At 39.6% G+C, this 24260-nt stretch overlaps 1 protein-coding gene across 2 annotated transcripts in view; it reads left to right on the top strand.

Moving 5' to 3' along the window:
• Positions 1-24260, top strand: part of LOC122846590 (fibroblast growth factor receptor-like 1) — a 46183-nt gene that overhangs the window by 8394 nt on the left and 13529 nt on the right. For both annotated transcript variants that reach the window (XM_044143644.1, XM_044143643.1), the window contains exon 3: positions 21502-21774. In XM_044143644.1, coding sequence (XP_043999579.1) covers positions 21502-21774 — 273 coding nt within the window. The remainder of the gene's footprint in view (positions 1-21501; positions 21775-24260) is intronic.

The raw sequence follows: 24260 nt of genomic DNA, 5'->3' as shown, positions 1-24260 counted from the left end.
GAAACATTTGGAGCGAGGAATGTGTCAGACTTCACCCCAGTGAGGGGACAGAAAGGAAAAGATCAGTAGTCATAATGGAGGTCAGTGTGTGTGTTTGCTTTAGCTGGGTCATAAAGTCCCAGAGAGCAGCTCTCTCTCCTCGTTCACCACGTTTAACGAGCTCTTCAATTAACATTCATGTGGAATTTCAACATGTTGCTGTCTGCAGTTTTTGCTCTCAGCTGGATGAAACTTTTTTTAAAAGAAACCCCATGCATCTCTTTGTTTATGTGTGTAGGTAGGAGTGGGGGGAGACTCATTAGCTTGTTTGGATAGTTGCCTCTGGGCGTGTTTTCAGACCACACACACTCTTCCTGCCCGGCTGAATGGAATCGCGTTCTGTTAAATAAAATTCCTGTTTGCTCCCGCTAACCTCCAGGAACGCTTCGCAGCCATTACCATTCAGATGATAATTGACTTTGAGCCTTTCTCAAGCCCAACTCGCTCCATTTAGCAGACCTATGAATACCAGATTGTGGTTAATTGACAGCTGCTTGGTGTTAAAGAGCGTCGGTCCTGGTTGGACCTTACAAGTGGCCTTTTCAGTAACATGTCAGACCCACAGTGGGATGCGTTAGTCTCATTTCTCCCATTTTTATGGAGACCCTTCCCACCCACTCCTTCCTCCCTCCTCCACAGCTGTTCACTCAGTCACTGTGGAATGATCAGATTCCAACTTCTGCTCCCGTTCATTCCTCTGCAGAAAAAGCAGTTTCTGCTTTTTCTGTCTGTTTAAGCTCTCTGACTTAGAATTCAGATCACGAGGTTTCATGTGCTGCAGGAACCCAAAAACCTTTGTTAATGTGGGCTCAGTCCACAGCAAGAAGCTTCATCTCCACTGATCAGTATTTATTAGTCACGTTAAGTTTGTGGAAGTGGATACATAGGTCTGAACTGGATGCGGCATGTGGCATTTTGGTAGGCTAGGGCCAAAATGGTAGGCTTTGTGGTGCCTTTGTCTTGACTATGTGCAAGAGAAAAGCTTTGCAACCAATGTACAAACTCTTTACATGAATAGCAAGGCTCATTAGCTAAGCTAATTTTGCTATTTTTGCAACTATATCACTGATGGTTAGTGTCACACAGAGGTGGGTAAAGTACTCAAAAATTGCCATCGAATAATAGTTTAAATATTTATAAGTTAGATAGAAATGAGACGAGAGCTAGCTCTAGCTTGTGGCTTGTTTATTGTTGTTATAGCAACTGTCATGACAGTTTTAGTACCTACCAAGATGGCTGTCAGCTACAAAGTTGACGTCACATGACAGCTATGTACTGCTCATAATGAATAATAGTGACAATGTTTTGTTTTAGGAGATCAGCACCAGCACCTCCCGACCCCACTAGGGACAAAGGTGTAAGAAAATGGATGGATGGATGCTCTCTTTTATATTTGGACACCATAAACTGGATGATAAGGCTGGAAAACGTATCATGATATAAGCATTTTTTATCAATCAATATCAATATTTAGTGGCAATTTTTTTTTTCAAAATATCTCAAAAATTACCATACTGGTGGCGTGACCTTTTCTGATTTATCCAGTTTTCATTCCACGTCGTTGTTTTTTATTCTTAAGCCATTATGAGGAACAGCAACAAAACCTTAAACTGCTGCTGTGCCAGTTACTCAACAGGTCGTTGCTAGGTAACCATAGAATGATTGAGTTGCTAGGTAACCATAGAGTGAGAGAGTTAGTTTATTCCACCAAACTTGTTTAACTAGCAATTTAGGGTTAATGTATTGAATATTGAATTCTGTCAAGTAAATGAATGATACAAATACTTTCCGATACAAATACAGATGAGTTTTAGTATCAGCCGATTTGATCCGGTACAGAGAAAAACAGCAATAAATTTACTTTAAACGTTTTTTTTAAACACAGACATAAATGAATGCTCATTTATTTGATTACTTTGCACCAGTACAGCTCACTTAAACGCACCAACAGATTCACAAGCTTGGACAAATGTGTAAAAACAACACAACTTTAATTTATTCAGTTAGTCCAATTAGGAGTATAAACAGCCAATGTAAAATAAATAACTGATAGTATCAATAGGTTGACTATCTTGGTCAAAACTGTAAAAATAAACTGAAGCAAACCTTCCTTAAAATGGTTCAGAAAGTGGAATTGGGAAGTCTAAATATTCTGCCATCTTCCTGCATAGATAGCATTCGTAAACAGCTCATACTACCAACACTAAATAGTGATATATAATTTAACAAAGCCATTTATAATCGAATAGAGCGAAGTCGAGTTGGGTTGAGGAAAAAAGTCATGAATCTGTTCCGTTTGATTCCAGAACGTAGATTGTTTTTGTTTTCATAGTGTTTTTTCCGGTGTGAGATCAAAAATGGTTTGGAAATGTTGAACGCTTTCCCTTTTTTCTTCAATATTCTTGTTTTGTTTTTGGAGGCAACATTTTTTTTTTTAGAAACTCCTGAGAGAGCGGTAAACCTCTGACAAAAGATAAACCCTTTTCGTCTTAGATAACATTCAGAAACTTATCTACTTCTTCGGAAAACGTACTTTGTACTCTGTAGGAATAGTCTTTCAATGTTACATTCTTCATTAAATTGCCAGAAATAAGACCTGATTGTGAATATAATACTTGATTAGATTAAATTAATTTGCTAAATAAATAAATATACAGATTCTTGTTTCTTCAGATGCATGATGGAAGTTGCTCCATGCGAATCTTGATGCAGATTATGTATATTAATATAGTTAGACACAGCTTTTAAATAGTTCTTGACTTTTTCTGTTGTTTTTGACTTCGTAATGTAAAAATGTCTTTGCTAATTTCATGCGGTAATGACCCTGACTGCGGATCGGACTGAGCAGGTTCGGACACGTTCAGGACTTGTTGTTGTAATCTTGGTGAATAAAAGCTGATTTAAACTGCGGCAGCCCCTCCAGTGTGAGGAAAACCTGCCGCAGCCTGCTGAAATCACACTGCAGACTTATCAGAAGTCCAATCGGGCCGCCTGGTACCTGTTGGATATCAGTTGAGGATGAAGTTTCTGTCTCTTGTTTGTCTGCGCGCCATCAGACCCCTCATTGTTGTGCTTCCGTTCGGCATTCAGACGACGGCGCCTCACTTTTTCACAGGCTTATGAAAGTTTTGTCTCTTTTCTTCTTCTGTTGCCTTTCTCCGGAGCCTTTACAAAACCCTCACACACCAACCGGCGCTCCCGTTTGGGAGTTAAAAGGTTGATTGAATGTTATGGTGGTGGCAATAGCAATGGCTGGCTGGGCTTGAAGAAAGTCGAGCCAGGGGATAACGAGCTCCGAATGAGCCTCCGACCCCCCCGTCCCACATCCTCTCAGTTTTCCTCCGACTGAATCCTGTGAGACCCCAGATGGCTCTAGAGGCTCCATTTTGTTTCCCATTAAGGGTGTTTTCACCCTAATAGTCTGGTAGTTTCAGTTTGATTGGGGACAAATTGCAACTTTTGTTACATTTTTCAGCTGGTGCGATTCCCTTTCACACTCCAAACAAACCAAACTCTTTAAAAAAAAAACAGTTTCCTCCCTCGCCTGTGGTGGCGCTGCATCATCAGCAAACGACACAAAAAACCTCTGAAGATGACGCTCAGCGCAACTTACTTCTTCAGGAAATGTAAAACTATGGAGTGGAGTCAGATTTTGGCGGTTGTAGGATTTATCTTTTGTAGTCGGTAAAAGACCACGAGTCGTTTCTACCGCTCACGTTACAGTCAATCGTTTGTTTTGGTTGTATTTACCCAGAATGCCTGTGCTATTTTCCGCTTCCTGCTTTTGTAGTAGACAAAATCATTCTTAGCTCCGTTCAGAATGAGCTGTTTCAGGGCCTCTTGTTGGCCCATTAAATCAACGTTTACACTCGCTGAAAAAAGATGCGCAATTATATATCTTTGTATACTTCTGCTTTTCCATCTTTGAAAAGAAGAAGTGGAGCCTCCTGCACAACCAACAAGGATCCAGGAAGTTGTTTCTGGATGGTAAAGTCAGAGTAAAAAAACTTGACTTTGGCATACAGCTGTAAAACCAGATGATCGAATGTGCTGGAGCTACGCTTGGGTTGCTTGGTAACAGGGCTGCGCTTGACTGGGGTTGCTAGGTAACGATGCAGCGCCTGTTGAATGTAACTTAAAAATCAGGTGGTCTTTGAAAAGGCTCGTTTTCCAGACAACAAAATACATTAACTTGTTTCCAGGAAAACAATGGGTGCTTTTTTTTAAGCGCTTGAGTTGTTTTTAGATGAAGTAGAAACCAAATTAAACTGTGCAAAATGTGAATTTGTCATACGTTCCCTTTAATAAGTATTGATTTCATCTGAATTGCTCCTGTAAAAGTGGAAAAATCCGAAATGAATAGAGGTAAAGAAGGAAAAACCATTCCGGGGTGCAATCCGTCATATTTTACAGCGGAGCTACTGAAATACCAGACTGAAACTTTGCATCACGCTCTGAAACTGATATGATTTCCTCACCATGCACAGGAGTTTGGACGGCTGGGGTCAGTGTGCAGACTGCCTGCATGCAGAGCCGATCCGTGCGTTTCTTTTATAAATGAGTATTTCTTCAATTGCCTCTTTATTGTTTGGTTTGTTTTCAGTCACGCATGATGTATTATACGAGGAATTCCCGACAGTTCGTCTGCACAGACTGAAGTATGTAAACAAGCTGTTTGTTGAAGGAGATTTCAGAAGATGAATCCAGTTTTTTGGGGGCTGCAGACTTTTGGTGCGGACTGGTAGAGTTATTTGCTTTGCTGCAGACTAATATTTTCCAGTGATTGGAACGCCGGGTTCCAGCAGCTCCTCTGTTCTGTCCATCAGTGGGCTCCTCCTCTGCTGGACGTCCAGATTAAAGGACTGTACAACCCGGCGCGGACAGTAGCTCAGCAGACAGACGGATCGTGGGCCGTGACCTCCGCCTCGGCGGACTGGAGAGCACTGAACAAATTGTCGCTGTGAAAGGGCGAGTAGCACACCATAACGACAGGCTCAACAGCTCCATGATGACAGATTGATTTCAGACAATATTCCGAGATTGTTAAGAGGCCCCATTGCTGTCAGTGGGAGCTTTTCCCAGTTCCTCCCCCCACCTTCGCCTGTCTCGCCTCGTCTCTCCCCCTGTTCTGCCCTCCGTCTCGTCTTTGGCTCTTTCTTTTCCTCCCTGACTCCTCTCCTCCTGTCTCTGTCTGAATTGCTTCATTCTGCCAAAACAGTCCTGCCACATCTCAGTCTGTCACTGCTGCAGCCTGAAAAGAGCTTGTCGACAAAGGCGCCGGTGTGAAACGCTCTCCAGAGTTTTCTCCTGATCACCGGAGTCACCGTCAGTGAAAAGTTCCTGTCCTGATGGGCGATCAGTCGATTCTCGATGTACAACTGGCTTTTGAAAGCTTTGTTTTTTTTAAAAAAATCTGGATTTTTCTTTCACCAATTCATTTCTTAGGTTTCCATAGGTCAGAATATCAACACAAAATTATTCGAGGATAAAGCGTTAACAACCAGAATAAAGTCGTAATAAAACAGGAAAAACACAAAGTTGTAATAATACGAGGATAAAGTTGTAGTAACAGGCCAATAAAGTCACAATAATCAAAGATTAAAGTGTTTTATCATCAGAATAAAGTTGTAATAATACAAGAATAAAACATTAGTATTTCCAGAAAAGTCATAATGTAACATGAATAAAGCTTTAATATTACCAGAATAAAATGGCAATAAAAGAACGAAACAGTGGTAATAATACAAGGATTAATTTAAAGTGTTAACTTTACCAGAATAAAGTTGAAATGATACGAGATTTAAGCATTAATATTATCAGAATAAAGTCATAATAATACTGGAATAAAGCTAAATATTATCAGAATGAAGTTGAAATAATCCGATTATAAACTGTTAGTATAAGCAGAATAAAGTTGTATTTCAAGAATAAAGTTCAAAAAAGAATATCTGTTTGACGAAGTTATATTAATATGAACATAAAATATTCATATTAACAGAATAAATGTGTAATAATATGAGAATAAAACGTTAGTATTACCAGAAAAAGTTGTAATATTACAAGTAGAAAGCTTAAATATTGACTGAATAAAGCCGTAATAATTCAAGAGTAACGAGTTAATATTATCAGAATAAAGTTGTAGTAATAGGATAGTCACACGACAATAAAGTTGTAATAAAACATGAAGATTAACAGAATAAATTTGTAATAAAACATGAATAAAGTCATAATTTTAAGAGAACTCCAACACAAAAGTTACTAAACTTAAAATGAGGAATGTTGAGCATCTTGTGAAGTTATACTTTGGTTTCGGTTTTACAGTTAAGGAAATATTTCATCTTTTAACACATCAGCATCAGTTTATCATCAGTTGCAGGACAATTGAATTTATTTAGAAGAAAGAATCACAGGCTGAGCTGGTCACATCAGATTTTAACTCTTCATTAAATTCACTTTTTGCAAGACATTTTTCTTTTTTCTGCTAAAATAATGATTATACTATCGCAATTTAACAAGAATTTTTGTAACCTGGTCTTGATACTCACAGAAATACTTTTTTTGTTATTTGTAATTTCTTTTTCAGGTAAGAAAACAAGAAAAAAAATAATTAAATCAGATCTGGTCTGAATAAATGTAGAGATTTTATTTTTAAGATTCCTGTAGACAGTGGGATTTAATAAGAGGCCAGATCACACAGAGACTTGGATGAGCCGCTCAGAGCTGCTTCAAAACATCCTTGTTTACATCCGGCGTCGTTCCGTCACGGTACACAATGAGCCAGATGCAGGTTGGACACTTTTATTCCCCCAAACGGAGGAATGCAGCAAAGTTTGAGGAGGAAGGCGCCGGTGGGGGCAGGATACACCTAGTTGTTGACTTTTAAAAGACACTGAAGCAGCAAAAACACAGTAAAGATGTGGTGAGAAAGGATCTGGTTTTATCCCAGCTTTTCACATTTCCTATCACTTTAAATCTGACGTTTTATAACATACACATGTGTGATGGAGACCTGGGGCTCCATCCCTACTGATTGATATTTATTTACAGAAGAAATACTTTTTGTTTCATTTCTTTATTTCAGTTTGTTTGTTGTTGGGTTAATTGGATCTCACCGATCTGGTGTGTCTCCTCAGAAGGGTGGAGCAGAAAGGGAGACAAGCGCTCCAGGTGCAGTTAAAAAGCTCCAGGATCATACTGTGTCAACTAAGAGTGGTAATGCCTGTAAATATTTAATTGTACCATTTATTTTGTGTTGGGTTTGTGTAAATCATTTCTTGTTTGTTTGTCACCCCTTCACCTGGTGTGGGTGGAATTGGCCAAAAGATAAAGCCGGCTTCTTTGTTTCGCAGTGTGGAGTGGGTGTCGGTGTAATGGTGACCTGCAGCACCAGTAAAGCTACTCCAACTATATTTTGTTGCCTTGCCTCGCCTCCTTTCGACGCAGTGCTGCCGTCGGTCAAAGTGACAACGTGATTACTCAGCCTTTTTGGAAGGATGTTAGCACTGTTTATACCTCTAATGTTTAGTTTGTTGTGCTCCTGACTGTTGAAGTTAAAGTAAGCAGCATGGTAAGATCTAAAGAGCAACCAGTGGAAGTTCACCCTGGGAGCAGACCGCAAGATGCTAAAAGAAGCTTCTGAATCCAACAAATGTCAAGTCAAGTTTATTAGTATTGACCCTTTGCGTCACGCTCTCCATAACTCAGCCCGCTCCGCCATGATGGATGTCAAAACAACCAATGCACTCCTTTAAAGCCAGTCTAGAAACAGACATCTGGTAGCCCAATGTCGCTTTTATTTAGTTTATTTTGCAGTAAAAATGGTCACAGGATGCTGCGCTGTCGACTGCAGGAAAAGATAAGAATACAAACCAAACTTGTCATTTTAACTTAATGAGGAAAAATACAGCCATGGATAGGAGCCATTGCAGCAAACACTATTTATACGGTAAGAAGATTAATGTTCTTAAACTTTATAAGTAGGATTAGAAAGATATCATTGTAGAGAATATATATCAACTTGGAAAAACAACTTCCGTCGCTCAGTTCAACACCCCTGATCCTCCCTTCTGACGTCCGTCATGGCCCCGAATGATTAAGTGACGTAGCTGCAAAGGGTCAATTGCACATTTCAAAAAGAAGGCATTTCAATGTGTTTTACTCTATAAAACACAGTAACCAATGATTACTCAAGTAATAAACAGGCAGTTCAATGATTTCAGATCTGGGGTGATGATCTCTGTTTTCCTGGTTTTAGTCAGAACACCAGCAGCAACATTCTGGATCAGAAGCATCTGTCTTATATCTTACTAGTGCAGTAATCAATGTGACTAAAGATCCTACAAAATAAAGCAAATACTTAATTCCAGAAAAACGAACCTCAAACCAGCTGTGAAGCAGAGAGACGGAAGTGTTTTGTATAAAATCAAACTTCCTGAAAACTAATAATCGGAAAGTCCTGGATTAAGTCAAAACCAAGATCTTTATTTCTTTCAAACGTTGGTGAAAATATAAACCAGGCTGTACATACAAGTAGGGCTTGAACAATTAATCGTGATTAATCGATTATGTAAATAATTGTCAACTAATTTAGTAATCAATTAATCATTAGCGAGAGTATACAGACTCAAAAAAGGTTGCTTTCTGAAAGAACATATTTGGATAAGTAATTAAGCCAAAACTGTACAAAAATATATGCATTTTGCATTTACAAGAAACATTCTTGTTTTTTTATAGTTTCAGCGTCACCCTGTCCAGTTATTATTTTGGTCTGTTAAAAAAAATAAATAAAATCTCCTACTAAGCAGGTTTTGCTATCCAATTAATATTTGGATAGCAAAAAAATGTTGCTTCTGTTGCAAATATGTTACAAATGATCAAGAGCACACTGAATGAATGCTACGTCATTGCATTTTAGGCAATATAATATTTATTTTCTTATTTAAAAAGGTGTTAAATTGTCTATTTGAACCCTTTAATGTATTTGAAATATTGTATAAAAAGTTATTAAGTAGTTAAATCACTTTCATACAAACATTCTGCAGAATGTGCGAATTTTTTTATCTGAATAATTTATCAGAATAATTGATTAATCGTCAGAATCAATTTCTAAAACAATCATCAGTTGTTCTCTGAAACGTAAGAAACTCTCCACAGCTGAAGTGGAGGACTATGATTGTTTCACAGCAGCCCGTTTACCACCAAGTGGTCGGCTGGTCGTGAAACAAATTAGGCGTCCAGTAATAAACAGGTGCTGGCCGGTGTCGCTGCGAGACTGAGAGAAGGTCTGTTGGAGTGTGTCATGTGGCTGAAGCTGAGTCTGAGCCAGGAGTCGGGTGTGAGATTGTTGGGATTCCTGGTTTCTGCCGCCTTGGCCGCCCTAATCCCCTCTCTCTGTAGGAGCTGCATGTTATTGGAGGCCTCTCTGCCATCTTAGCCTGATCTCCTCACACCCACGGCCCGCGGTTCTGCCTCCTTGGCCTGGTTTTGTGTCTCTCTCTCCACTGCTTGGCCTTCTTCTGTCCTGATAAGTGTCTCTGAGCACACACTCAGCCCCGTGTTTGCACCAGGCCTCAGCCTAATGGAGTGAGATAAAGCGACTAGAGGGCCACTCGCTGTGAGCTCTCTTTGAGATAGCATGAGTCTGGGTCAGCTTACACTCTGTTTTCTCACATTTAGGATATTTGATTGATTTGTAACATTTTACAATGAACAGGTTTTGTATTAAAAGTAGGACCGAATCAATTACTCGTGATTAATCGCTTACTGAAACAATCATCAACAAATTTAGTAATCAATTAATCATTGATTGGAGTCTACTGACTCCAAAATATGTCATTTGTTGGAAAAACACTTTCAAAGAAGTACTTAAGCCAAAATTGTACAAAATACACATGGTATTTTATTGATTTATATTTTATTCACTGTTTTATAGAAAGCATGGCTGAAGCAATTAATCAGATTGTTTGATTATTGAAACAATAAACAACAAATTTAGTAATTGATCATTAATTGGACTGTACACACTAAAATATGCCATTTGTTGAAAAAACAATCTCTCAAAGCTGTAACTAAGTGAAAACTGTCCAAAATATATTCTTCATTTTAGATAAAAACCTTAATTAAAAACGTGTTTTACCCAGATCTCCTCAACTGTCATAGTTTTACCTTCACCTGGTGCAAATTCGGTGAAAAATAGAATAAAAATCTATTTTGTTTAGGTAATAGTCTTTTATTACTTAAACTTTTTAGCTATGAAATGTGTACTTTCTTATTTGAAAACAGGATTGAATTATTTGTCTTTATTCAACTTTTAATGTATTGTTAATGTTGAATAAAAAGGCTTAAGTGGGTAAATGAAGAATCTGCAGAATATGTCAGTTTTTTGATCTGATTAATTGATTCCTCATAATTAATCGTTAGAAAAATCAACTACTAAATTAATCTTTGGTTGTCCTAGTTTAATCTTTTCCTTGTTAATAAGTAATATTTGATCTTTTCCTTGTTAATAAGTAATATTTGAAATTTTTAATTGTCTTGTTGTCTGCAGTGTTAAAGGGCTCAATAACTTAGTGATCTGTGTGACCTATGAGAATCTTCCTATCCCAGATTTATTTCTTTGCCGGTTTCTTAACTCCCTTCATGATGTTGATCTAATCCATCTTTTAGAACCACATGCAGCTCTTGTTAGCAGAAACTACCTGTTAAAAGCTCTTGTGGCTATTTTCCAAAGAAAATAAAGTAAGTTATGTTGGTTTCGCTCTGGGAAAATAACAGCAGTGACCCTTTCCAACTCAACTCTTCTTTTTGAAAAACGTGCTTCTGTTTGTTCAGGTTTCCATGAGGACCAAGCTCTTCCAGGAGTCTGGAAAAGTAAAGACTGTGAGGGAAATCTCGTTGGGTTGATGTGAAAGAGAGCGTTCATGTTGTCTTCTGGGCTGTTTCCTTTAAAAACAATGAGCTGAATGAACAGACTGATAGAAATGTGTATCTGTTATGAGGTTGGCTTTCTGGGAAGTTACCCACGTCTGAATAAACGTCACAAATAAACAGAAAGCATTACTGTTTATTGGGAAATGGGTGGATGGGGTCTGATTTATTGAAGGTGGAACTGGGGCTGAAACGATTTATAGGATTAATCGCGATGAATCGATTTTTGAAATCATCATCAACTAATTTAGTAATTGATTAATCATTAACTGGAATATACAGACTCAAAAAAGGCAAATTGGTAAAAAAAAAGACTACATTTACTCAGCAGTTATTAAGACAAAAACTGTACAAAAAAAAAAAAATTTTGCATTTAAGAAAAAAACTTGATCCGTAAATATGTTTTAGCTAAAAAGTGGCGTTAGTTTTAGCTTCACCTGGTTCAGATTTATGAAAAAATACTGCAGTGTTGTATTTTAGGCAAGAAAATGTTTTTAATTATTTGTTTGTTTGCGTCTTTTAACATGTGTCTAATTTTGTATGGAAAGGCTCAAGTGGATGAATGACATTGACATTAATCGGATTTCTCTATCCGATTAATCATCAGAGTAATTGATTAATCGATTGGTGTAATAATCATTAGCTCCAGCCCTACTTTTTTACCCAAATTCTCTGTTGTGCAAATCAGAGAAGGAATGACTGAAACAAAGCCAAGCCGCTTTTTGAAAATATTTTATGTATTTTGTTTTTTAAGAAAGTAAAGTGGGCAAAAAAAAATCAGGAAAGGGGTTTGCATTTATTGTATCGTGTATCATTTATCACAATAAATTTCCTATAGTAAGATTTTGATTTATTGTTTTCGTAATAAATTTCAGCATATCTACGTGTTTCGGTAGTCAAAGTCAAGCTAGGATATTTAAATTTTTGTTATCTAGTTTTGTAGTGTTGACAGTTAGTAGCAAGACACTGGGCCCCTTTTTATTTTATATGTCAGATATGTTGACAACTTAACTGTGGTCATTAGCTAATCAATGCCTTGTTATCACATTCATCGTTATCACAATACCACCACAAAATATCGCAATAAACCTAAATCTGTATCACCCACCAATATATCAGATTTTATTTTTAAGCCGTATCACCCAGCGCTAGGTGAATGGAGTCTGATTTTTTGGAGGTGGAACTTGGGTTTTAGTTTCATTGAAGCGACAGAAGGGCGTGCACGTGAGCGCCTGCACGTGCACGCCCTTCCCCTCCTGCAGAGGCCAGGGGAAGGCAGCCAGGCTTAATGAAATATAGCAGCTTAGAGTTCAAAGCGTCCGCAGCAGGGCCTGTTGAGGGCTGGCCGCGTGATGGAGATGCTTCCAGGAGCTTTATGACGCCGGAGTCATTCCTCTCTCTTCCTCTGCTGCTCGTTTGATGAGCGGTCGGCAGGAGTCCTTCAGGAGCACATTTCACTTCAAACATGCAGCAAAGTTATTCCAGGGATTCTCCTTTAATGAGATAGATGTACGGTAGCCGGAGCATCTTATTCCCTTTTCTTCTTATTCCAGCCCCTCCTGCTGTTTTTCTGGTCACCCAATAGCTCCTCCCGTAGCATTCCCACCACCAAAGCTGGGCGCTATTCAGCCCACATCTGATGGTGCCAAAGAAAGAGCCATTGTCCCCGCCGGTCTAAGCCCGCTCTTATCTATTGATTGGAAAGCCGAGAGGGGAAAATAAGCGGTATTGATTACCTGACAGGGTGAAGCTGGCGGGCAGGACGTCTGGAGGGGTAAGAAAAGGAGGCATTCTTCACCCTCTGCTGCGCCGCTGCTGTCAGAACAGCCTTGCCTGCCACTCCGCGCCTCACCCAGCCGACGCTCCCCCTCCTGCTTTTTCTCCGGCTCTCTATGCTGATTTTTATCTCTGACTTGTGAAATGTATAGTGAAACGCAGAAGCAGAGCTGCTTTGTGTGTCCCACCTTTCCCTTTCACCAGACTCTCAGCGTTAGCATGGGACTCAAGTTCCAGCTTTCATCTCTTTATTTCTTCTTCTTCTGTGCTTTCATAAGCTCTAATGGTTTTCTGAAGTATGTTTAAAATAACATACCCAATCTGGTTTAGTTTTTCTCAGCAATTACAAACTCTGTTTCAATAATCTGGTTTCAAAATAAAGCTAAAACTTGGGTAGGGATGGACAATAAATCAATAACAACATACATCGATAGTTAATACGTCTGATAGAATATTGAATCGTTTCACTGAACTCCGAAACAGAACCGCACAGCATTCTGGGAGATGTAGGGAGAGAAAAACTTCAGCCATGCAACTTCTCATGGCTAGCAAAGCTAGGTTGGTGGAATCAGTTAACTCACTTGCTCTGTGGTTACCTAGCAACTCTCATTCTTTGGTTACCTAGCAACAACCTGTTCAGTAACTTGTGCTTCTGCTTAAATAACTGTTTCAAATTAAATAAGCAACGGTGTGGAATGAAAACTGTGGATGAAACAGGAAAGGTCACACCTCCAGAAGTATTTCAGATACTTAAAAAACTAATGAGTAATTATTGATCTCGAAAATGATTGATATCGACTGACATGAATCGCTTATATTGTGATATGTTTGTCAGCCCTAAACTTGGGAGACTCAATCAGAAGCGTGAATATCACAGCAGCTGATACAGTTTCAGACAAAATGAGCATGGATCTAATATAATTTGGATTTCCTTTTGCATTTTACAGGATATAAACCTTTTAGAAATATCATTAATGAGACTAAAAACCATCTGTGGAAGTTACTTGTGCAAATATGGATGCAGCTGAGGTTAAAAAAGAGCATATTTAGAAAAGTTTTAGTAAGAAAACCTGATGGCATTTTACACTTGGTACAGGTTGGCCCTATCTACAAAACTGGGGATTTCCAATTTTTCTACTTACTAAACTTAATTAAAAACAGTTGATTTTGAAATATCTACATTTATTTTATTTTTTTTTATTAAATTATAATGTAACAAATTGTTAAATTTGACTTCAGTTAAAGTTTTTTTTTAAATCCAATGTACCAAAAGAAAAACTAATTTTAATTTAAAATTGTGCATATGTACACCTTTAGTGAGCCTCTGTGAAAACATGTTTAAACATCCTTAAAGGAAACATGTGCAAAATTCACTTCTCTAAATTGTTTTTTACTTCCATTTTGGTCTCAACTGCTTCTAAAAACAGCCCAAGCACTTAAAAAAAAACACCCAGTTGTATATTTGTTTGGCGATAAGTTAATATATTTTGTTGTCTGGAAAATTAGCTGTTTCCAAAAAGTTCCAATCGACTGGAACCGTGCCGTTACCTAGCAACCACGGTGGAGCCCCGCTCGTTACCTAGCAACCCAAGTGGAGCTCCACAATTGTTGGTCAGCTGGTTTTACCGCTGTACAATGGCTGCTGGAAAAGACAAGTGTTTTGTTGTTGACTGGAAGTCAGTGTATTCATGTGTTCGTGTTTGTTTGTGTTAGGTGGAGATGGGAAACATGAAACAGCCCTTTATTTGCCCTTCAGACACAAAAGAAGACACAACCAAACCTGTCAGACGGCGATATTACCACATCAAAACAACTTGAAAATAGTCCAAATAGTTTGGATGGATTTGTGTCTTTCTTTCCTTCCTACAGAAAGTTTCTGTCATATTCATTTCACACAAAAGGAAGAGAAAGCCAATGTTTGATCTGTTTTGCCTCCAGCATTTTGCACTTAACTTAGTGGGGCGTTTATATCCTAAAGGAATTGGTGTGAAACTTCAGATATCTCACAAATGAAATATTAACATAGTTGTCAAAAACCTTTTACTGTAGCAGAAAGACTTTCAGTATCCAAACTGACTAGTAAATGCATTATTTTTGAAGAGAATGCAATACTTTCTGACGTAGTTCCCTGATGCATTAACTGTCTCCTCTTCTCCGTGCATTTCCTTCTTTATTTAAATACCATGTTTATCCCAGGTGTAAATCAACATGTTGTTGTAGCCTGTGCATTCTCTGAAAAATGTGGCATAAAGAGCGTCAGAAAGCAGACAGCGGTGCGGCATTATCCCGTGAATCTCGGCTCCGGTTCCAGGTGTTCTCTGTTTGAATGCCTGTCAGCGTTTCATTGAGATGTTTGCAGTGAAAGACCACAGAGAAGAGCAGGTACACAACTCTACAAATCCACAGGTGTTTAGTTAAAAGAGAAAATACATGGCACGCCTGTGTATTGTTCACGTACGGAAGAGGATTAGGACCACTGAAAAGAAAATCTGACTTTAATTTCAGAAACCTAATTCTGTTTCCATCTGTCAAAATCCAAATACATAACCAAATATTTGTTGGTGTAAGTCAGATGTGTTGTTAGCAAAGTAATCGCAGCTGTTTCTTCCCCGTTGAAGGATTTATAAATCTGCATTTTATCCTCACTGAAAATTCCTCCCAAATTTATTTGGTTGATTTAAGTTTGGAGACTACATTTATCTGACGGTGCATAAACAATCTAAACTGTTATGATCGGAGAAAAAGTCAGGATTTTGAGAATGAAGCCAAAAGTTTGAGAAAAAAAGTCTGACTTTTTAGACCCTAAGTCATAATTTTGAGGTGAAAGTCATAATTTTAAGAATTAAGACAGAATTTTGGAAATTAAAATCAGAATTTTGAGATTAAGGTCATAAATCAAAGATTAAAGTCAGACTTTTGAGATTAAAGTCAGAATTCAAAGATTAAAGTAAATTTTTCCCCTAGTGGTTTAATCTTCTTCCTTATTCCCATCTAACAACTTTTGTTGGGTTTAACTTTTTCTTTCCGAACATTTTTCCATCCTAAATATGCCCTTATTTTGGAGCGACTTCTCATTAACCCGCTCCCTGACCCTAGCTTTAAAAAGTCTGTATTTAGAGCCAATCTGGAGAAAGCCTCCTATTGAATGCGGGCCTTTCTCTTAAAAATAATCCATCACCAAACTGAGCAAAGAAAAACACGGCTAATTCTGGGAGTCGCCAGGCCTCCTCCTCCTCCTTCCTGAGCTATGAAAGATTCCTTTCACACATGGAGCCCAGCTATAATAAGGAGCGCTTTACCAGCGCCGTAGTACGGGAAAGCCCATATGGTCATGTGTATCATTCTCCATTTAGCGAGCTAACAGTTCAAACAATCTGAGCGCGCATTTAGAGAATCTCACCAGTCGGTCATGAGTCAGCTTTCCATTTATCAGGTCAGCTACCAGCAGAGCGCCTCATGAGACTGAACAATAGGGCTTCAGCGTGTTTTACCTCCACACTGGAGTCGGAACGAGCCGCACATGTTGAACTGTTCATCTCTCAGGCTAACATATAAGGGAGAAATATTCCAGTTTTCTCTAGACTGGATTTTTCCGTTGTGCTTCCAAGGCTTTCAAGTCCAAGGCTGGAGGAGTCTGTCCTTGAGAGGCCAGAGGAGGAGAAGAAGAGATGCCAATCACGCTTGCAACACAAATACTTATTAAGTTATTCGGTCCGTGTCCTTGATTTCAGCACTCGCCGTGCCTTGGTTTTGAGAGGAACTTCAAAAGCTGTTTGGGAACGGAGAGGCAAGGAGGAAATCATTTGTGTCACATTCCTGATGCTCGGATCGGCAGCCGGAGTGTTTTCAGTGCGTTAGTGCAAAACAGTTCAAAGTAACAGTGAATATTTACAGTTTTTACTTTAAATGCTTCATTGAACAGGTTAGGACAGATGTATGGGCTATACAAAACATGCTAATAAAATGTTTTGCTCAAAATAATTCTTAGATAATGAGATTTTAGTTAATATTTTGCCTATTTTGAGCTCCTTTCAGCTGTTTTATGGGCTCTTGTCACTTTAAACCCCAAATAAACTGTTTCTGGCCACACCTCCAACACAACGTTTACACTTTCACATCAAAATGGCTGCTAACAGATGCGCAGTCATGCAACCATACAAGTTTGAAAAGCAGAAGTGGAGCGTCAAGAATGCACCAAGTGGTAAAACCAGCTGACCAAATGTGCTGGAATTCCACTTGTGTTGCTAGGTGACGGGCAGAGTTCTGCTGGGGTTGCTAGGTGATGGGCAGAGTTCCGCCAGGGTTGCTAGGTAACAGCTGTTACATTCTGGAGGTTTTTGAAATGGCTCATTTCCTAGACTCCAAAAAGATCTCTACACGTGCTAGAAGAGTGTTAGACACACTCCTTCAAATGCTGCTGCACATTGCTGGTGAGCTGGCTGAAAGAACGTTTACAAGAAACACTCTAAATATTTCTAGCTCCTGGTGTTGAAATCGGTGCTGATTTCCACCTCTTAGCAAATATTCAGATTTTTTATGTTGATTTAGTCCTGAATGCTTGGCCTTCTGCTGACAGGTTGGTGTGAACTAACGCTCAGTGGGAAATGCTCCACAAACATCTCAAAAGTTTGTCAAGTGGAGGAAAAAATGTTTTTGTTTCTTTTAATGTTTCCCAGGAGGTCATTTGATCCGTCATGAACGTGTTTCCAGCTTTAACAGAAGAAAGGTTGGCGCGGGGTCAAAGTGCGCTGACAGTTTGCTCCAGCTGGACCTCGGACATGAATCAGGACTTGCTTCTGTCAGCCTGTCATTAATTCACAATGTGCTTTCAGGAGGAGATAAATGAGGCCTATTTGTTGAAGGAATAAATTTTTGCAGCCCAAACTCTGACCCGTTTTTGGCCTCAAAGCAGATCCTGCTGAGGAGCAGCAATGAATGCCTCAGTTCTCGTTCTCTTCCGCTAAATCAGTGAAATTCAATCCAAAAATACTGCGGTTGCAGCGTCTCCTCAGAAAGAAACAGTGACAGTTCTAATTTCCTGCTTGCTGCAGACTAGAAGAGGCGAGGAGGAGGAAGTCTCTGTTCATTCACGGCTGGTAAAGACTCAGAGACGAGCCGCTTGGTTTGAATCTCACATAAAACTACTTTTATGAGAACTCCTACACAAAAAATAACAAATACAAAGAAATGTTGAGAACCTAGGGAAGTTATCAAATTAGTATCAATTTATTATCAGTATTAAGACTTTGAAGCGACTGTACAAACAACTGAATCTATTTTGAAGAAAAAAATCACGAGCCGGTCACGTCAGATCTCGATAACTAGAAGCTTTTTTCTCATTAAAACGATTTCCTCTCGTAATTTTAAGAGGTTCTGATAAAATTTCACCAGTTTCCATCAGTGACCATTTTCTGGTCACCCTTTGTCCCTCATGGGGTCGGGAGGGTTGCTGGTTCCTCTCCAGCTACGTTCCGGGCGAGAGGAGGAGTTCACCCTGGACAGGTCGCCAGTCTGTCGCAGGAGAACACAGAGACATACAGGACACACAACCATTCACACACACACTCACACCTAGGGAGAATTTAGAGAGACCAATTAACCTGACAGTCATGTTTTTGGACTGTGGGAGGAAGCCGGAGAACCCGGAGAGAACCCACGCATGCACAGGGAGAACATGCAAACTCCATGCAGAAAGACCCTGGGCCGGGAATCAAACCCTTGCTGCAAGGCCACAGCTCTACCAACTGCGCCACTGTGCAGCCCGCCTCACAGAGCTGCCCTCCCCCACTCAGCTCCTTCAGACTAGCCAGGAGCAATTAGCTGCTGGAACATCTGCCGGTCTTGTTATAGGAGCTACTCCTCACTGAAACGCTGGTAAAAACATTGTTAAAGGGTCAACAGAGGAGCCATGTTGTGACTCTTTGAAGAATTTGAACTAACATGACAACATTTAATTCCCCTTTGGGATCAATTCAAGTATTTTTGAATTTTGAAATTGAATGACTTCCTGAAGGCGGAGTTTTAGAAAGAGGAGGAGTTTTTAAAGCGACAGCCTGAAGGAAGTAAAATTTCTTTTGTCATATTTGATATAAATAATTTTTTTTAGGTAACACAGTTACATGATCATGGAAAATGCATAAATTTTATTTTTTAAAGTTTCCAGAGGTCACCAGAGATCAACATTAAGTTAATTTAGCTAGAATATTGGACTTGAGACCAAATTTGTGATTTTATAAATATGGGGTCGGGGGGTTGGTTGACCTTTGATCTCTGGAAACATTCATATTCATAAAATAATAGCAGCACAAACAAAAATCTTTGCTGCACAACAGGTTTGACAGCAGTTTTGTTTGATTTGAAGACGGTGTGTGTGGATGGCGTTACCTGCCACCATGCTGTTTACCACATATACGCATGAAATGCGCCAAAGGAATGCGGCCCAGTGTGAGTTGGACCGGCAGTGTGTACTTACCCTGCGCGTTGTTTTTACTGCGACCCAGCCAGCCGTTTGTTCTGAGGCACAGACGGGGCTCTGTGTGGAGCTGCAGGGTCTGGCCGACTCGCCTCCCCCTCAGTCGCCCCTTCAGGCTTCTGTTTTTCCTGTGTGTCTGCTCTGCTCACTGATTCAGGGTTTTGTTTGGCTTGTAGTGGTGTTGGAGGGTTGGGGGGCTCTGTTCAGGCTTCCTAACACCATCACAGGATGTTTCGGCCCGCTCCGCTGCACTGGATCTGAGGGAGCACCCCTGAGCCAATTAAAAGCTGGAGAAATGGCCGCTGTGCATCTCACTCCCTCGCCGCCGCCGAACCGCCTCATGGCTTTGATCTTTGCACGCCAAACGGAGAACGAGAGCCAGAACAATTTACCCTCTCTGCTCACGGAGCGGCCACACGGCTCGCCCAATTATTACAATCTGACTTCAAGATTTCTGGCTAATCTGGAGAAAATAGACAAACTTTGCTCTTTGCCTACTGTTACACAGAGAGAAACAAAAAGCCAGACTATCTGTACTGGTTGTTCTCTCTACCAAAGGTAAGATTTTTCTCTCTTGATCAGTGGCCATTCTGTCGATCAATAGCGGAGTTCCCCCAGGCTCAATACTCGGCCCATTATTATCTTCAGTATCTTTTAGGAATTTTTCACTTTCAATTTTGTTACAGATACAGATCATGCTTTTTTTTTTCTTCCCACCAGGGGGTCTTTTGTGGGCTCTAGTGTCCCTTATTTGAAAGTAGGCTGACAGGAAAGGGGGAATGAAGGGGGGGAAGACATGCGGCAAACGTTGGCCTGGTCCGGAAATCGAACCCGCGACCGCCGCTATCCTCTACGTCACCACAGCACGCCCAAATCATGCTTTTTTTAAGTGACTGATGTGCTAGAGAAGTGGATAAATGGGAATGTTTTTTAAACCAGTATTTGTGTTTGCGTGGCTATGATTTTTGTGTTATAGTTACCTAAAAGAATTAATAAACTTCTTCTCATCACTTTTATTGTTATTACAAAATATTGTGATGAAACCTTAAGTCCTTATTGCTGCACCCTATTTGGAAGCAACTTTTGGTGCCGACCTAACCCTGGACTCACATGTAAAATTTATCGTAATGTTATTTTTTCAGTTAAAAAAACAATGCAAAATTTTAGGGATTCATCTATTGCAGTTTTCTGATCAATCATTGATCTTTAAGAAGCCTGACCTGCCTATTATGATATTGGCCAACACTGATTGTGTGAAAAGTTGCTAAATGTAGCCGTCTAAGGCTGCGTTCACACTGCTGCCTGAAGTGACCCAATTAAGATTCTTTGTCCATTCAGATTTACGACCTGTATGTGATCTCCAGTGCGAACTGCAAATAACCTGAAAGTGTCCCGCATGCACAATAGAGGGCGCTATAACGTCAGCGTGTCCAGTTTTTTGCCATAAAGAAGATGCGCTCAGTGTTTGAGGAAGTGAACATGGATGCTAACGGTGTAGCATAGCTTACGATTTTGAACTGTTGTTGTCCGACCGGAGCAGCACATTAACAACTTAATCCTCACTATGGTCCGTCATGGTTGTTGTTTTTCTTCCTGCTTATGTATCAGGATGCAGAACAGTGACGTTTGTCGAGTATCAGTGACGTTCAGGTCAGATGAATGCGACCTGGACGTTGGGTCGCATTTGAATCGGGTACCCAAGCAGCCTGGTTCGCATTCGAAAAGAATCCGACCTGTGTTGTTCAGACTGTCATGAAAAGATCAGATAGAGGTCACATTACGTCAAAAAAACATCTGAATTGGGTCACTTCAGGCTGCAGTGTGAACGCAGACTAAGTTGGCAACAGTGGGGTGAGTATTGTTAATTCAACTCAATTAAAAATACTTTACAGCAAAGCAGAAGGAGACAGAGACTGATTATCAGATGTTTGCAGATAAGATCAGTTTTACATGTAAATATGCTATTTCAGCTATTTTGAAATAGCTGAAACGATAATGATCCAATGATCCAGTTTTAAGAAAATGTATTGGTTTATTGGTTCACCTCTACAATATTTGGCAATTCAATGATCCAAGGCGGGACAGAAAGTTCACCTCTGAAAGCCAGAAAACAGTAAAACAAACTTCTGTAGTGACCTGGTCAAAGTCTAGACTTTAATTTGGTTGAGATGTTGTGGCTCTTCATGATGGAAAACATTGTTATGTGGTTCAACTAAAGCAAATCCCCAAAGAATTTTCCATTTTCATTTTCCTAAGCATGTTATATTTCTGTTCTTCCTTCTCCTCAGGACCTCCTCGGGTTTCGGACCGGGTCACCCACAGACAAACGGCCCGTTTGGGAAGCGCCATCAAGCTGCCGTGTCCCGTGGAAGCAGACCCGCCGCCCTTCATCCGGTGGACCAAAGACGGACGCATCATCCACAGCGGCTGGATTCGCTTCCGCATGCTTCGGATGGGCCTGAAGATCAAGGAGGTGGAGGCCGACGACGCCGGGACCTTCAACTGCCAGGCAACTAACGGCTTCGGCAGCGTCAATGTCAACTACACCCTGATCATCATCGGTGGGTACGCGCGCGCCCCAACGGTGCTTTCACACCACGGTGTTCGGTTTACACTCACACCAAACCTGGTTGGTTCAGTTTAGACAAACTCTGGTTGGTTTGTCGAGAACAATGTTCTCAACGGGCCGGTTGTGCCTGAATGTATTGATGAAAACCATTAACAAACCGTTGAGATAAATACGTGGCAGTCGCCGCATTCAATAAGTACTAATTACAATTAAATAATATTGAACATCTTTTCATATTGGTCTGTCCCGTCCACATTTTTTTTATTGTTTTTGTGATTTTTTTTTACAATCCAAATTACAGATTTTGCAGTGCTAATTTATGAATATTTGCAATATCTGCAAATGTATGACATTAAGAATGTCTTAAAATTATGAGAAAAAGTTTTTTCTCATGAGAAAAAAGCTTGAATAAATAAGTTTTTGGTTGTTTTTCATGTTGAAGTTCTCATAAAATTACAAGGTAATTCTGCTAACATTAACACTTTACTCTCTTATCACTGTATTCTTGTAACATTAAGACGCTATTTTGTAATTAAAAAGAACAGAAAATATTTCAGTCTGACCCTTATATTTTGTCATAGAGTTGACCTGAATTCAAAGTTCAAATAAATAGAAGCTGTAAAACGTGATGGCGGGGTGCGCTGACATCACGCTGAAGTATGGAATCCCATCAAATCTTTCAAAAAAATTAATTCTTCAAAAACCAAAAATTCAATTGGTGTATTGCCCAACTGTAGTGATAAGAAGGTAAACAGTTTTTTTTTTTATTGGTTTGGATTGTTTAAAATGTAACAAATGTTTAAGCAATAAATCAATTTAATTGCCTGATAAATTAAAACAAGTTCAATAATTTTAATTTGCTTAATTTTTTGTTTTTTCTTTCTATCAAAAACTGGATGACAAAAGTCTTCAGACTGGTGTTTTGGTCTCAAATAGCCATTTTTTGAATGATAATTTTAATTACAGGGAATCCATAATTCAATTTATTAGTTGTTTTGTTTATTTTGGATATTTAATGTCATTTAAAATGTAATTTAATTTCCCTTTGGGATCAATAAAATCCTTTTGAATATAATTAAATTGGAATGTCTTCTAGTTCCGGTGTTAAATGCTCTCTGGAATTTAAAGTTTATTGAAATATATGAATGCAGTCTTGCATTGTTATGCCATTACCTTTACATTACTAGATAAACAACATTATTGTTTATCACAATAACTAATGGGACAATTTATTGTCCAGCAAAATTCATCATGACATTCCTACAAATCTTGCAGTTTTGTGCCCAATCGACCCGAGTCTACCGGACTAAAAGGAAGAGTTCTGGTTCTGACATGCGACATCATTTCCCTGCAGAGCGTGCCGCTGGTTAAAGGCATCATCGTTCAGATTTCTGGCGCTTTACCGTCTGATTCCCATTGCAGCTCTTTACCTCTCTCTGTCCAAAGTCAACAGCAGCCTGGGATATTGTTTCATGCTGCTTCATCCTCTGTGACTCAGTTGGATCTTGAGCTCTTCCTTTTCCCCAGGCTGCCTGTGTGCAGGCAGGAGGTCCACAATAAGAACCACATTCAGTGTTAAAGTGCCGGTTTGCCTCAGAGCTCTGCGCAGGCCTTCCAGGATTAGAGACGCTCTGACCCAGTCTGGGTACAGTGCATTTCCTCTTCACCGGGGCGCAGCATGATGAATGAGAGGAGTGGAGCGTGAAGGCTGTGTTTAGTCTAATTACTCTAAGATGCCTAATTAGCCCCAGAGTCTGCTGTATCTCACAGGAGGAGTCTCACCCCGACCTCGTGACGGCTGTGCATCAGAGGAAACGCTGAATACGGCGGTTGATGCACGAGAGCAAGGTTTCAGCAAGTTCAAAGCCTGGGTGTCAGCTGATTGTGTTTAAATTAGAGGCTGAAGATGTTGGAGCACAGCCATCTGTAATGCCAGGGTTGCCAACAGAGCTCTGCTAAACAGTATCAGACATCGCCCTTTGGGTTTTTATGTTACAGATAAGTCCGTCTCAGAACAGTTCTTGTTTTAAATAAAAATGAGCGCTGAGTGGAGAGGCGTTGCTGAAATCTTTGATGATGAGAGAACAGAAATATGGTTGTTTCTGTAGGGTTGAAATGATTAATCGTGATTAATTGAAAAGTTTCTCCTGAAAACTTGTTAAGTCCGGTGGTTGGGGCGCTAGGACGTCTTTCATCCAGCAGCGCCCTATTTATGAGTCAAAAAATGTTTAAAGTTGACAGGAAATTTGATTATGTCACTTGATAATTATGTGTTATTGGAAGATTAATATATGAACACCAAGTATAAAGTCTTAAAAATTAATTTTTAAAAGTCTTAAATAAATAATGTTTAGCCTGGTGGCCCAAAAGGCTTATAATATACTGGGATAAAGCCTGATAATTGATTATTGAAATAATCGTCAACTAATGTAGTAATCAATTAATTGTCAAAAAACGCTATATGCTGAAAGAACAACA

Source organism: Gambusia affinis, linkage group LG16 (assembly GCF_019740435.1).
Source record: "Gambusia affinis linkage group LG16, SWU_Gaff_1.0, whole genome shotgun sequence".
NCBI classification, from domain to species: domain Eukaryota; kingdom Metazoa; phylum Chordata; class Actinopteri; order Cyprinodontiformes; family Poeciliidae; genus Gambusia; species Gambusia affinis.
The sequence above is the reverse complement of the archived record's forward strand: the minus strand, read 5'-3'. Positions and strand labels throughout refer to the sequence as shown.